The 16,502-nt window shown below is 39.8% G+C and overlaps 1 protein-coding gene across 1 annotated transcript in view; it reads right to left on the bottom strand.

The window, feature by feature from the left end:
- Positions 1 to 12,928: 12,928 nt before the first annotated feature.
- Positions 12,929 to 16,502, bottom strand: part of GABRP (gamma-aminobutyric acid type A receptor subunit pi) — a 16,844-nt gene continuing 13,270 nt past the window's right edge. Inside the window, exon 9 of the mRNA XM_006735451.3 lies at positions 12,929 to 15,072. Coding sequence (XP_006735514.1) covers positions 14,770 to 15,072 — 303 coding nt within the window. The 3' untranslated portion in view covers positions 12,929 to 14,769. The remainder of the gene's footprint in view (positions 15,073 to 16,502) is intronic.

Below are 16,502 nucleotides of genomic sequence, written 5' to 3'. Positions count from 1 at the left end.
TTATTTTCTTTTGATTCTAGAGACTAGAAGTCCAAGACCAAGGTGACCACAGGGTTGGTTTCTTCTGAGACCTCTCTCCTTGGCTTGCAGATGGCCACCTTCTCCCTATGTCTTCACATAGTCTTCTCTGTGTGTGTGTCTGTATCCTAATCTCTGTTTATGAGGACACCAGCCATATTGGATTAGGGCCCATCCGATAACCTCATTTTAACTTCATTACCTCTTTAAAGACCCCCACACCCAAATATCATCCCGTTTTGAGGTACTGGGAGTTAAGACTTCAAGATACAAATTGGGGGGTGAGGACACAACTCAATCCATAACACTAAGGGATCACCAAGGGCCAGTACCAAGCCCAGCCTCAGATGGGGAAGGCTTCTTGGAGGTAACTCAAGTCTGAGTGTTGGAAGATAAATCAGAGTTGTTCGGGTGAAGTGTGGAGAAGGGGGATAGGCAACGTAGGTGGATAGGGCATCATGCGATGATTAATTTTGAATATGGTGAGATTTGAGTGTGAAAGGGGTGGGGAAAGGACTGACATAATGTTGAGTCTGGAAGGCAGGCAGGCCAACCTTGGAGGGCCATGTGAATCATGTTAAGGGCTTTGAATTTTATCCTGAAGGCTGAGAAGAACCACTAAAAGATTCTAGGGGAATGGTAGAGATAGTTTATTTTTTACAAAGAAGTTGGTATATTTAGGGGCCCAATGGAAAGGCTGCCAATGTCCCAAAATATCTTTCCTATATGATTTGTCATAGCATCTGAAATTCTTAACACCAAAGAAACATTTCTTTGGGTCATTATCCTATAGACGTAATCATCTTTATTTTCCTAAGGGCACTAATCGGGATTTGTGATTATTGAATTTGTTTACATGTTTATTTCTTTGATGGTATGTTCTCTGTATCTCCTCTGCACCTAGCGCAGTGCCTGGTACCTAGTGGTGCTCAATACGTATTTGTTGAAAGAATAATGAGCCATCCTGGTATCACTTAAAACACAGTAAGGTGCTGAAACCAGTAGATTGACCCAGAGCCCTTGGAAACAAGCTGAAGGTCAGATAAGTTTTGATAGTGGTAAGCAGGGACGTGTAGGCCAGACCTAGTGAAGTTTTATGTAGGACAGGCCAGCAGGAGGGGCAGACACACTGGCCATTACATTACTGGCAGGCTAGGTGGGTGGGTGGGAAGTAAGGATTGCTTGAGACAATGCATGTGGAAGTGATCTGCACACTGAACTTGAAATTGGAAGCTAGGTGGTCTGCTTCAGTGGCAGGCCTCTGCCACTAACTAACCATGTCACCCTGGGTAAGTGGACCTCCCTTGCTTTGTCTTGAAATGAAGATAATGATAGTCTCTACCTTTTTGGTTGTTGTGAGAATTAAATGAAAAGAAAAGCTTTTATGATAGGGTCTGGCATAGCATACGAGCTTTGTTAATCTTAGTTACTACTACTATAATATGTTTTTTAATTTTAGTTAGAGGATATACAATTGGTCCCCTTGACTCTGATCTCTGTTTTCTTTCTCCAGCTCCTAAGCTGCTCTCATTTACTCTCTAAAACCTAAATCGTGTTACTTCCCTACTTCAAAATCTTAGGCTTGAAAAAAGAATCTTGGCTTCAGTTTAGATTATCACATGTATATTATGTGACTGGCAAGTTCCAGGTCCTGGAACAGAAGATGTGAACAGGTAAATGTGGAAGCACATTTTATTGACGGCTTCATATTGCTTTTTTTTTTTTAAAGATTTTATTTATTTAAAATAAATATTATTTATAATATTTATAATATAAATAAATATAATATATAATATATATTATTATTATATATTATATATTATTATATATAATAAATATAATATATAATATAATATAATATAAATTATAAAATTTATTTAAATTATTTATTTAAAAGAGATAGCGAGAGCAGGAACACAAGCAGCGGGAGTGGGAGAGGGAGAAGCAGGCTTCCCCTCGAGGAGGGAGCCCGATGTGGGACTCGATCCAGGACCCTGGGATCATGACCTGAGCCGAAGGCAGCCGCTTAACGACTGAGCCACCCAGGCACCCCATATTGCTTTTTAAAAGATTTTGTTTATTTATTTGAGAGAGAGAGAAAGAGAGAGAGGGAGAGAGAAAGAGAGAGAGGGAGAGAGAATGAGCTGGGGGGAGGGGCAGAGGGAGAGGGAATAGCAGACTCCCCACTGAGCCAGGAGCCTGATGTGGGGCTCGATGCCAGGACCCTGAGATCATGACCTGAGCTGAAGGCAGACCCTCCACCATCTGAGCCACTCAGGTGCCCTAGTGGCTTCATATTGTTCTGAGCAGTGTTTCTCAAAGCTTGGTCCATAGACCTTCCATTAGCATTTCTGGAACTATGGTAGACTAGATACATAAATGCTCAGAGCAGAGTGAGTGCAGAAGCCTAAGGCTTAACCTTATCACAAAGGTATGGGGAAAGTTGTGGAAAAGAAGAGGTAAGAATTGGGACACTGGTAGCTACAGTGTTCTTTCTGAAGAATTTGTCACATCTTTTATACTACAGACAGCTTCTAAGTCTGAGGGAGGTCTAAGCTCTTGGCAAAAGGGAAATGCATGAAGAATTCAGACCTTCCAGGCCTCCTTACTTGGACTGCATGGTGACTACCTAAAACCAAACCTGGCTTCTTAGAATTGGCTAACAGAGCAAGAGCCTGTTTAATTTGTGAGTTCTGGACACAAAATCATTCTTTGTGGCAGCTCCGATATTGGCAGATGGGAGATTTAGCTCTGTCCTGTTTATATAACAGCAGTTGATAGATAGTGACTTCATAGTTGGATATTTATGAGAGGTTTCATTTCAAATAATATAGTTTTGGCCTGTGGCAATGCTAAGGCTCTTACCCATTATTACTGAGAAGCTAAATCTTTAGGATATTGTTAACTATAACTGCAGGGTCTGTTTGATCTACCCGGAAGAACTGGAAAAGTTAATATTTTTCAAAGCAATGAAAGCTTTATTATAAAAAGTCTCATTAGGAAGTTTGTCCCTAAAACATATAGGCTATCCGAAGGTCGGGTATTAAAAAAATCAACTTTTCATACTTTTCTTTTACCTTATGACTTCTATCACATAACAAGGTAATTAAAAAGAAAAAAAAAGTCTGCTTTCCATTACAGAAACCAAACACCTTGCCATGCCCTCCAGCCAGGTCCCAGCTCCGAGGTGAGCTGGTGAGGTCCATTCTTCACTATTTCAGGACAACGGGCTTTCCTGTGTTAGGTATTGAGCCCTCTGCTGACTATTGCCAGACTTGTAAACTGTCAATGTAATCATGAGTGTTTTCTCAGTTGGGAAAGAAGACTACCCCCATTTGAACACCACCTGGGCATATCTTCCAGAGTCTGTGGGTTTTAAATCTTTGTAATGTGATGGGAGATCCTTGGCAGCTGAGGAAGTTATCAGGTTTGGAAAAGATGGGTGGGTAGGGTGGTACAAAAACTCTTTAAGGATGGGCTCTGGGAATCAGCTGGGAAACCACATGTCACTACAGTTCTTCTCAAAGGGACACTGGATGGTACCAAAGGGCCCGAGTCTCAGGGGCACGCTTGGGTTGGGGGAGACAGAGTAAGATCTAAAATAGTTGGAGAAAAATTGGGTAAGAAACAAGAGTGATAGATAACTTAGCAGAGAGCTTAAATATTTTTTCTTTTTTGTATTTGTAGTGCAGGAAATTGAGCAGGACACACAGTAACCCGGCGCCCATCCTTAAAGAGTCTTAAAGGGGCCAGTGAGAGGAGTTAGGTCTGGTATTATGGGATGGACTGTGCCATTCCCCTCATCTCTGCCCTAAATTCATATGTTGAGGTCCTAACCTCCAGTACCTCAGGGGGGGCTGTATTTGGAAATACGCTCTTTAAAGAGACAGTGAGGTTAAAATGAGGGCATTTGGGTGGTCCCTAACCCAATATGGCTGGTGTCTTTATAAGAAGAGGAGATTAGGACACCGACACACACAGAGGGAAGACCATGTGAAGGCATAGGAAGAAGACGGCCACCTACAAGGAGAAAGATCTCAGAAGAAATCAACCCTGAGATCACCTTGGTCTTGGACTTCTAACCTCCAGAATTGTGAAAAAATAAATTTTGTTGTTTCATCTGCCCAGGCAGAAAGACAGCCCTAGCAAACTAATACATCTACTTAAGTCATCTGGGGGGAAAGGAAGAGAAGGGCAGATACTAGTTCCTAACTGCATAGCACCATGCACAATGTACTTCTTTTCAAAACGTGAACCTTTAAGTAGGGCGCTCTACCTTTTCCTGTACTTGAACTCTTCAAGCTGCATCTGGCTTCAGCTGCAGACTCTGCTCTCAGGTGCTCCAAGGGTCTCTTATCTTGGTCCAGGTGCAATGTTCTAAAAGCTTAAGGCTAGATCTTTTTTCCATGTATGTCTCATTAATTAAATTTTAAGAATGAGTTACTTTCTTGTTATTCTTGTATTTCTTCATTACCTCTACTATTGAAAAATATCCAGTCCCAAATTTTGTTTCTTGTTATGTTGCTACTAAGGAGTCTAATTCAGCATTTCCCAAAGTGTGTTCCATAGAGTATCCATGAGATACTCTATTTTACTCGCAAAAAGGATTCTGTTGTCAGTGTGCCTGAGTGGCTCAGTTGGTTAAGCGTCTGCCTTTGGCTCAGGTCATGATCCCAGAGTCCTGGGATCAAGCCGCGAGTCATCAAGTCACCTCAGGCTCCCTGCTCAGAGGGAAGCCTGCTTCTCCCTTTCCCTCTGCCGCTTCCCCTACTTGTGCTCTCTCATTCTTACTTGCATTCTCTCTCTCAAATAAATAAATAAAACCTTAAAAAAAAAAAGGATTCTGTTGTCAAATAAACTTGGAAAACGCTGTATATTATGCTCTCCTCTTAGACATTTATAATGCACATTAGCATATTAAAAGTTCTGAGAAGTCCTGCACCAGAGAAAGGTCCTTAACTTTATTTAATCCTGTATCTTCCAAAATTATTTGACTAAAGATGCTTTTTTTTTTTAATCCCCAGGTCATTAGCCACAGTGGTATTTCAAGAAATATAATAACAATAATTATATTTGCTCAGGCATTGTTATATGTAGGACATTGCTTTAAGCAATGTATATATTGTAATTCATTTTATCTTGATAACAACCCAGCAAAGCAAGGACTATTATTATCCTCAGTTGACAGATGAAGCACAGAGAGGGGGATTAATGTGACTAGAATCACACAGCCAGTAAATGTTATAGCCAAGATTCAAGCCCAGGCATTTTGGCTCCAGAGAGTGATGCTTGGGGAAATACTGTTCTAGTCTCCAGAGACAGAATTTGGTTCAATATTTCTGGATTCAATGAATGCATTCATTTACTCAACAACATTCACTGAGCACTTTTTAAAAAAGATTTTACTTATTTATTGAGAGAGAGAGAGAAAGAGAGAGCATGAGCAAAGGGAGGGGCAGAGGGAGAAGGACAGGCAGACTTCCTGCTGAGCAGGGAGCCCTACTAGGGGCTCCATCCCAGGACCCTGGGGTCATGACCTGAACCAAAGGCAGATGACTGACTGAGTCACCCAGGCGCCTCTCACAGGGCACTTTTTATGTGAGAGCTACCCTGCTAGGCACTGCGGGATTCTCAGTGAATAAAAACAGAGTTCTTGCCCTTAGAAAGTATAAATCTCACAGAAAGACAGACAGTAACCAACAAATTATTCAAATAGGTGTAAAACTACAGTTACGGGGCTTTTAATGAAAGACATACACTGCTACAGTCTAGAAAATATGGGGATGTGAGCTGTTCAGAGAGAGGGAAGTCTTTCCTAGGAAATAAAAATTAAGCCTAAAGAGTTACTACTCTGTTAAGGACCCAGCCCTGCAGGTGATATTTAGTGAAAACTCCCATAAAGACGTGTTTTAGTTTTGCTTATCTGGAACTATGGGGTTTAATTCTTTAATGTGAAATTTTATGTGGTGCCTGCCCTTGGTCAAATTGTCACTTCCAAATCCTAAATCTCCCAGCAGCCTCATTCTCCTTTCCCGCTTCCCTGTCCAAAGGCCTCCCATTCTTCATTCATACTGAGGTACATGTCTTAAAGTGTTATCTTTCCAAAGGGACATCTACCTTTTTTTCTTAGTTAAGCTATAGACAAAAAACCTGAAGGTCTAATAGAAAAGGTTTCCTTGGACAGAAGACCTGTCAAGAGATTGTCCCCGTTTCAGCTCTGCATGTAGCCAGGCTACTGCTTTATTTTCAGTAATCCTATTTAGAATTTTCTTTTTTAAACTAAGAGTTCGGGAATGGTGGGGATGAGAGCTAAAACTTCATTATGTAAAAATAAGAAAGGATGGGATGTGCATTTCAGGGACTGACATATTAATTAGAAATTCTAAAGACTCAAGTTTCAAAATCTTAGCAGCACCAATTTCCTACTTAAACTGGCAGGAGAAATCAAATGGGTTCTATTTTGGGCTGCCAACTAGACTTCAATGTTAGCTGAGCCCAAACAAAAGCATCTGTTCTTGAAAGTAGAAACCCAATGCTTGACATCCATTCTTTGTTTTTTAGGCTCTTTTAAATCAAGACGTGTCAAGCTATTAGGTGCCAACACAAACCAGTTAAACCAGACACTGTGAATTTCTTTTTAACCAATAACGTGTCTTTTATTTTTATACAGCAACCTAACAGCAAAAGTTCCAGTAAAAAATAGATAGCATTAATGAGCATGCAGCAATCTGCCAGGTTTTATTAATCCCTCGTATTATTCAAGACTATAAGGATGTTTTTCCTCTTTTACAGAGAAGGAAATAAGGTTCAAAGAGGTTAAGTGGGGCCACACAACTAACTAGTAACAGGCAGAGCCAGGGCACAAACCCAAGCTGACTCAGGTAAGCTGCTAACCTTTCCAGAGTCTATTTGCTTCTTCTTATCACCCCTGTGAGTTACTGCCTTTGGAGATGGAAAGTTCAGTGGATATTTCTAAGGTAGGACGGTGAAGGAGACGTGCTCTCATTACATTTGCATTTGTTTCATTTTTATTACAGTCTAACTCAGATCCAGATTCTGGAGACTTCTATCAACTTGCTATTAGAGCGAGGCGGTATGGTATAGTGGATGAACTTTGGGTCTTGAGACCAAATAGACCTAAGTTCACACCTTGGCTCTGACCAACTGTGTAACCTTGAGCCAGCCAGTCAATCTTATTATTACTGTTCTTACCTGCAAAATGGGTTAATAAGCATTTACCTTATAGGAGTATTGGCAGGATGAGAGCCAGAGTAGGGTTAAGTGCATAGTACATGATTGACACTTAATAAATTATACCTATTGACTTGCATTTGCACACCATGTACTCCTATCCTTTTATGTAACTCACAGCAGCAAGTCTGTCTAAACTACCCGAGGAGAAGCAAAATGAAAAAACCCCTGATGGATTACATTGTGGTGATTATTCTTAATATTTCCCCCCAGAAGACAGAATAAAAGTTATTTTATGCCTATGTTCTATTTGGGAAACATTATACAACTTGGAGCAGATACAGTGCTGTGATAGCACAGTGCTTACCAAGGCTCTGGATGCTTTTCTGATAAAGATATAACTTTATTGCCCTTTATGTACTCTCTTGGTTAATACAGTAAGCAAATGGTAGATAATTTGAAATACCTTTACAACCATTTATAGTGTCAGAACATACAGCTTACCTTTAAAAATGCAAAAGATTCATTGCCATGGAAGGTATTGCTTATACGTACAAATGCATTTGTAAAACAATTCACAGTGCGGAGAGGGCTCATGATCTGAGATCTTTCACCTTTGCAGAAATGAAATAGGATTTTCTTGCTAACTGCATTCTAGGAGCAGCTAGCTAGGTCAGAAGTATGTTTTGTGCACAGGAGGCCAGTTTTGGGGATCTCCTCTGCAGGGGCTTTTAGAAGGCAGGGGGGGAAAGTGGGGCCTGTAAGCTAAAAAAAAAAAAAAATGACTTTCAGAAGTCCTTCGTGGGGATCTGATTGGGTAGCAAAGATTCTAGGGATACCTTTGTCTCAAAAAATTCTGAGGGTAGAACAGCCCTGGCAAATTGAAAGAGATCTTCAAGACTTAGGCCACAGATAATGCCATTAAAGTTTGATGGGGTTGTGACTTTTTGTTATGCTGTAGATGTTGTCTTCTTTCAGTGCTGCTTCTGTGCCGACGGAGCATGAGGCTGTGTGCACAGAATCATTTGAGGAGGTAACGGAATCTGTGAAAAGAAGGCCAGGCTTACGAGACTTGGCTTCTAGTTCTGGCAATGTCCCCCGGTGTTTGGTCTCAGATGCATCCTGTCATGCCTTTGACCCTTATCTGCTAATATGTCATATAAGCTGGTTGGACATCACGATGTCCTGGCTACATCCCAGTTCTAATTTTCTATATACGTGCGCAATCATGTCTCAGATTAATTAGGACCTGCTTCTATTACACATTTCCAAAATACTCCTATATTTATAATCTCATGTTTAACTCTATCACAAACCTGTGAAGTAGGAAAGACAAATATTTGTGTTTCATTTAACATATTAGTAACTTAGGCAAATAGAGATTAAGCTAATGGCAGGGCCCAGATCTCTTGACTCTCATTCCTAGACTCCTACATTAAATTAAACCAGATTAGTCTTTTGGGATATGCGTGAAAGGGTACGCAATTGGATTCTTTGTGGAAAAAAGATAAATGAATAAGTTATTTAAATTACTATAGGAGTGGATAAAACGAGGTTCTATTTCCCTTGTTGAGAATTTGCCTTTGATTCCCTCTGTGAAATGGATTAGAATGTTTTGTTAGGATTTAAGAAATATACAAACCTAGAAAAGGTACATCTCATGTTCTTTTAAATGGATAATTTCTCCTGGGACTTCTTTACATTCTGAAAATTCACTTTATTATTGCATTCTAAGGTTTGTGGCTTTAAATGCCACAGCATCTGAGTCTAACTTGTATTGGTGATATTTGTGGTTATCACTTTCTGCTGTCATCCTCTCCCATTTCTTTTGTTTTCTTCCATAGATACGATTTGATTGATGAATGAGAGCATTTTGATTCTTCAAGATGTATTTTGGTGAATTGGTTCAATAACTTGTTATTGAAAAGCAAATCCATCGGGGACATATTTGCCTACTTCCCCTAAAAAGAAATCTCTCTCGTTGAGTCAACTGTTTATTCACCAGTCATGGCCCATTTCTGTATGTTATGAGGACATATCTACATTTTTTTATCTGTTAAATATGGCCGTAGAAGTATTCAAGCTGAAGAGCCAGCTTCAAGACTACTTCTAAAGTTTAGAAATTAAACACGTGTCTTCATCCGTGACATAATAATAAGCACAATGTAATTTGGATTCTGGCTACACTTGCAAGGCCCTTGGTGCAGATGCAGAATAAGCCGGCGAGCCAGACTGAAAGACGCCTAAGAATGAGAAAGGAAAGTGAGTTTGCAGATGCCCTTTTACATCACAACTTTGATGATCTCTTACTTCGTAGAAGAGTCTTCTCCCTTTGTCACTCTGAGAGATCTTGGTGAAACTTTGGGGTCATATCCTGAACCTCCCTAAGGGCTACTTATGAGGTGTCATTCAAGCCAGCTGCCCCGCCTACTATTGCAGAGGCCAGAGTCTTTGGTTGCATGTAGTCTAACTTTGTGCTTTCCTATGAAGACTTTTAGTTCATTTGCATGAATGTTAAGGCTTACTGTCTCATGAGAGCTGGGAGTTGCAATGAAGAACTGCCTCATTCTCATCCACCTTCAACCACATGTTTATCATTGGGTACCTTTTTGTCATGTTGTGGCCATATCAGAAATAGAAGCTGTCCTGTTCCTTCTTGACACTAACATAGAACATTCATTGAAAAAACGGAAAAATTTTGCTTTCTGTCTGCTGTGTACATTATTCATACTCAATCATATTGAGTTGGACTCTTTCCTTCCATGTGGCAGACATACTCTTTATTTTTTTTCCTAGAAAATATAGCTTTCATGCAGCTGTTGTTTTTTCCACCAAGGCATTTGGCATCTCTTTTCCCACCCGACTTCATATCAAAAACAGCTGGAGAGCTTTGAAAAACACAGATTTTGAGTCAATAGGTCTGGGGTGATTCTGGAATCTGTCATCTATAAAGCCCCACTGGTGAATCTTATGCTCTGCTGGGTTCCAAAGTATGTGTGTCAGGAGTCCCCCAAGACCACCCATGGATTCACTGATTCTCTTAAAGGACTCATGGGACTCAGCATATAGTCCTATTCATAGCTGTAATATATTACAATCAACAAAGGGAGAAAGCACATAGGGCAAAGTCTGGGGGAAAGCAGGCACGAGCTTGCAGAGACCTCTCCCCCTATAGTCGCCCAGGGTATGCCCAATTCCTCTGACATGGAATTGTGGCAAATGTGTGGAATGTTCTCTACCAAGAAGCTCATTAGAGACTCAGTGTCCAAGATTTTTATTGGGGGCCGGTCGCATTGGCAATGTCTGTTTAGCACGATCCAAAATTCCAGACTCCCAGAAGGGAGGCAGGTGTTCATAAACCACATGGTTTATACAGTTTAGGCACACTGAGCCACTATTACCAATCAGGGAATAATGGGAACTCTCCCCAAATCCAAATCCCCACATGCCAGCTAAGGACCAACTTTGCAAACAGACCTTTTTAAAGATAACAGTCTCAGCTCTGTTATGTTAACCTTTTTCTACAGAGTACATTAGCCAAATTTCTGTATTGGGTAAGAGGAGAAACTTCCAGATGAAAATGGAGATTCAGGTGATGAAATATGAAATCCTACTCCTTGAGGGTTTTAAAAAAATCGTGCCATGGGAAGCAGGCCATAAATGCAGGGTATGGACCACCAGATTCTCCAAGTCCACTTGCCCTTGGCTCTAGTCTGGTTTAGAGAAAAAGAGATCACAGAGACATTGGATCAACATGCAGCTAGCTATTCACTCACTTTTTACGTTCTGCTCCCCTTTCTACTTTTCCAAAAGGGATTGTTTCTTTAATTCTTGGAAAGACACAATTATAAGTAATGAGACTGGATAATCAAAAAGCCTTTTTCATATCCAAGTCACCGAAAGCTGTGAGTCTCATGACCCCCCCCAAATCCCCAAAAAGAAACTATAATTTTAGAACTCAGCCTCGTGGGCCACCAGGAATATTTGTGGGTCACCCGGGAATATTCTTAGGCATATGTTCTTTGTTAGCAACATGTAGTATGACACTTTAATTTTCTACAGCTAGAGGTGTCTCCCTGCATCTACAAACTCCCAAGATTACCTGGCGGAACAGAGTCATCTGCTTTCAGACCTGTTGATGGCAAAATCAAAAGAGAGAGAAGATTGTTTATTCTCATGGGAAACTTCCAGATGGAGACTAGAAGTTTATCTGAGCATTTCATTATTCAAGTGCATTTCATTATTTAACTTGCACATTTTCTTCCTTCTAGATGATTAGACTTTAAGTTCGTTTCTATTTACTTTTTATTCAGTTCACTTATTCAGGTGAATAGCAGAACGGCATGTACCTTGTACAAAGCCCCTTGTGAACCTAATAGTGACAGTCATTATGCAGCATTGCTTTTCAAGGTGCAAAAGCTCCTTCTTCTTGGACTTGTTTTTCATGATTTTAATCACTTCTGCCATTTTTCTTTGACTCTTCCCATTTCTCTACATCCTTTTTAAAGGGATGATGGCCAAAGTTGGACTCAACATTTTTCAACCCAAATATACAGCAGTCTGACATATTTCTAAATTCTCTACAAAAACTATTGAAAATTATATTGCATATTTTTAATTATTCAAAAAACATGAAACACTTGATCAAATGTTCTCTCCTTTAAAGTCATTGGTGTAACACATAAAGTACATTGACCATATATTGAGGTATAATTCCCTGTCTGTTATGACTCAATTTTAAAAATGTATATTAAGAAGCAAGGATCTTTGGCAATACATATATCATGGACTGATCAAAATTAACTATGGGTCAGCAGCTGAGAAGAATGCTCTGTATGTGTGAGAGTAATGTATAGCATTGAGGAAGGACCACATCTCGATCCTGGTTGCCTAACTCTCCTTAACTACAGTTTGTCCCTAAATGTTCCTGGCACTGAAAGCCCCTACTACACTTTTTCTCCTAATGGTACCCCACTGTGTTCCCTAATTGTTTTCAGCCTGTGGTCTATTGTAATCTCTAGATCTTTTCTGCTATGCTCATTTCTCCATTTCTCCTTGTCCTTCCCTGGAAATTAACCCTCTGTCATTTGTTACTGAATATCATTATATATATATATATATACACATACATATAGTTTCATATATTGAGAATATTGATATTCCCAACATCAAGGTAATTAAAAATCATATTTCCATGACTTGGAATATTCTCAACCTTACATAGTTTCATGTCTTTGGAAATTTGATGAGGTTAGTCTTTGTACTTTCACCCGAGAAATATTTTGACTGAAGTGAGTTCTGAGACCGATCTCGGTAGGTAGGATACATGGATCAGATCTAAAATTTTAGGAGTTTTTACTGAGAACTCCAATGTTGTAGCCTACATAAATGTCAGAGTGATACAAAATACAAGAAATTTCCCCCAAAGTATATTCTCAAACTTTAAAAATATCATTCAACAAAAACAAAAGTGAATTCGAAAACAATGAAGAAGGCTTAGAAGGGAATCTGTGACATTTTCTGAGCATCGGATCTTTCAGTAGCAGCGGGCCCAGCTGTTTAACTGCAAGGCAAGTGTTGTGGTGCAGTGATCTCAAAGAAAGACATTGACTATGCCTCCAGTGTGTATCTTCTTTGGTGGGAAATAGTAGGGGAGTGTGTACGTGTGTGTATGTGTGTGTGAATGTGTATGTGTACTGTCTCCAGTGGGGGGAAACACAGAGTTGTTAGACTGTGAGCCCACTGAGTTTGCGCTATGATGCATACCTTTTCCAAACGGGATCTTACACTGTTCATTCTACAGATGACCACTTGATTTGGTGGATACCTAGTATGGTATGTTTATTTCACAGTTTCACACATTTACGGCTTTTTAAAAAATATGTAATGCTTGAACGGGTTTCAGAGCAGATATTTCCTTTTAAACCTTTTTTTTTTTAAATCACAAATATAATTGAACCATACAACCACATTCCACCTCTTTTAATTCCCTCATTCCCATTAGAAACATTTTGTTAAAAGCTCAAGGGCTTCTACCCATACACATTGAATTGTGAGAGTTATCAAAAAGAGAAAAAGAATGAGAGCTTATGGTACAGGGGGTTATAGAAAGGAGAAGCCATGGTTTATTTCTGAAAGAAAGATAAATGCATACATTTATTAGAAAAGGAAGCTAAAGAATTAAAGATGGCAAGATTCTTTTAATGAAGATTGGGGCTGAACTGAAGCCTTTATCATGACACACTGGCAAATCTCCACTTAAAAATGCTGTCGGCTGAGCTTGACCAAGGAGCAAGGATGCACATAATGTGCTTCTTGTGTTAAGGTGAGAATGGCTGGACTTGGAAAAGATAGCTCATCTGCAGCCTGCACGTAGGTTCTGGAACAAGTTCCGCTGTTACTCAGGAAGTTCAGGACTCAGAGCCAACATTCTCCTACTCATGCAGGATAAGCTACTCCAAGTAATCCAGCTAGAAGGATCGGGGTTCCGAGCAAAGCCAAGCTTACTTGTTCTAAGCCACTTGTTTCTGGGTAATGAAGTTCATGATCTAATAAGCATCAGTCCTGGTCACTAGAGCATAGGAATAAGAGCTCCTCTTGGAAAGATGCAGGAGATCTGCTGCTGGGAAAGTGGTGCTCAGTGTCAGAGAAGCAGATAGAAATGGACTCGGTTCTGCAAGTATTGATGGCAATAGTTCAAAGTAAGACTCCTTAGAATTAGTTTTTTAAAAAATCTTCCATTTCCATCCCTGATGTGGGGAAAGGGCTTTCGCATTGTTGAGGACTGGTGTACGTATAATAGTAAAATGATAAGACATATCAAATGGGGGAATAAAGCCCCAGAGCCCTTTCAGTTTGGATTCAGGGAAATGCATTATAACTTAGAAACAAATTTATGTTTGAGAGTGTTGATCCATTAATGTTTTGTTCATTTACATTTGATTTTTCAGTGGTGGAACTTATTGGAATTTGGGGACAATTCTGCTGTGGTATTAAATACTGTATTAAAAACTCATCTTAGTATTGAGTTAGTGCAGTGACTTCCAGTGAATTGACTTGGGCCCACATTTCATTTTAATCAAAAACAAAAACTAGAAAATGTTACTCCTTAAATAGGTAACAATGCATTTTACAAGCACTGTAGAGATTTAGTAAATAGCATGTATGATTAATTTAGAAACAACCACTGACACTTGAGGGTTACTCAATACATATAATAACTTCCTTTTCATTTTTTATATGAGGTAAATGCAGACCAGGGAGCCACTGAGCAAATAGTCAAGTCTGGGTAGGTTTATAATCTTAGGGTCCATGGGGATGTCTTTGGTAAAGATAAAAAGGGAATGAGTTGATGTTTCTATTACAAGACTCTGTAATGCTAGGACTTCTACACAGCTTAAATAATGGTTGGGGGAATATTCTTTGAGGAGAAATGCTCAAATGTTATTTTAGTCACTTGTAGTACTATTGGGTTTGCGCACACAGTTGGCTTAGAATACCATTTACATCTTTTCCTTGTTCTGTTGAAGAACCATGCCATGCAAACAATTCAACGTACTCTCAAAAGTACATGTAGTACGCCCAGTAAAATACATTAGCTAGCATAAAAATCAAAGGAAATAGTAATTTGGAATATCGATCAACATTACTAGGGTTTTGAATTGTGAAATAATCAACAATCCTGCCCATCTTATCTCGGAAGACAAACTTGAACTTGTCACTGGTTTTCATTGTCAAGTCGTTATAGTCGACATTATCCCTGGAAATTTCAATGCTGGCAAAGCTGATCTTCCGTTTAAAGCTGGAGATGGAACTGTTGATGATGTTAGTAATATTGACTTCTTCCACTTCCTTTGCCATCCCCTAGATCATAGACAATGCAGTTAGCTTGAAAGACTTGACTTAGCAAAATAAATAGCTAGATATTTAAATACTTAGAAGCCTAAGTATTGAATAATTAGGTTTAATAGAAAGTGGCATTGAATGTCTCAGATATAGGCCAGTGAGCCAGACTTGGCAGTCCTGTTATCCTGCCTATAGGCACCCATCCCTAGGTCATCAGCTTGTATACTGTGAAGAATAACCATTGCCTACTACTGATACGCAGAGCTATGCTCAGGCTTTGAAGTTAGCTGGTCTGGGTTCGAATTCCATTCTGCCTCTTGCTGTTGTGAAATCTTAGTCACCTTAATTCCTTTAAAACTCGGATTTCTTGCCTGCAAAATGGTGATGATATTAATACCTACCTCATGAGAAGGATGGGAAGATTAAACGGTATACATTGTGTAAAGCATTTAGCAGGTGTTTGATGAATTCCATTCTGTCCTAGTGAGGAGGAATTAATTGATTGTGAGAGATCCTAGAAATCGGCAGTGTCTAAAAGTCTCTGCCACACAAACAGAAATAGTGATGCTCCCTACAATTCCGGGGAGCTGTCATTTTCCAACATGCCTGGAATGACATAGTATGTGAGGAGTGTAGTGAAGTTGGAAAGAGCGGAGTTTGGATCCTTGGCCAGGCTACTTACTAGCTGTGAGGTCTTAGATGAACCATCTCACTTCTCTGAGTGGCAGAGTCCTCAGTAGTAAATTTGGAATAACAGCAGTAGCCATCTGATAAGCTGCTGGGTGGGCTAAAGGAGATGTTTAGCACACAGCAAGTACTCTGTAGTGAAGCTATTATTCTACACACAGCAAAAGAAGGGCTTTCTGGTGACTTAGGTGAAGGATTTTAGTAGTTCTCCAATTCCTTTTTGCCAATCTACCAAATCCAGATCTTTCTTTCTTTCTTTCTTTCTTTCTTTTTGGTAATTAACCATTGTCCCCTTAAGGAAGCCTATAGGGAATAAAATGAAATCCATATTCTTCTTCGGCTAGCACATAGGATCATTTGTCTTTGGCATTGGGTAATATGACTCTATGAAACATTGTTCACACACGGGAACAAGGCCACCGGAGCTATTCTGCTTCTTGCTGTTGTGAAATCTTAGTCACCTTAATTCCTTTAAAACTCGGTTTCCTTGCCTGCAAAATGGTGATGATATTAATACCTACCTCATAAGAAGGTAGGTATTAATGGTATTCCTCACCATTAGACCCTGTGTGGTCCTGGCACTTTGCTAAAGGTGGATATCTCTTCTGTGCTGACCCCTATCACTTTCTTGCTTGTTAACATGAGCTTCAGTATACCAGTGTTTATCAAATTGGGCTTCCAGAGACTCCCAGGGTTCCATGGGCCTGTAGTGAACAATAGTTAAGAGCATGGCTATTGCCCACTGCAAGTGAGAATAACAG

This window comes from Leptonychotes weddellii, chromosome 7 (genome assembly GCF_054177405.1).
Source record: "Leptonychotes weddellii isolate Sample4059 chromosome 7, ASM5417740v2, whole genome shotgun sequence".
Taxonomy (NCBI): Eukaryota; Metazoa; Chordata; class Mammalia; order Carnivora; family Phocidae; genus Leptonychotes; species Leptonychotes weddellii.
Note: the sequence above shows the minus strand (reverse complement) of the source record. Positions and strands in the feature narration are given on the sequence as shown.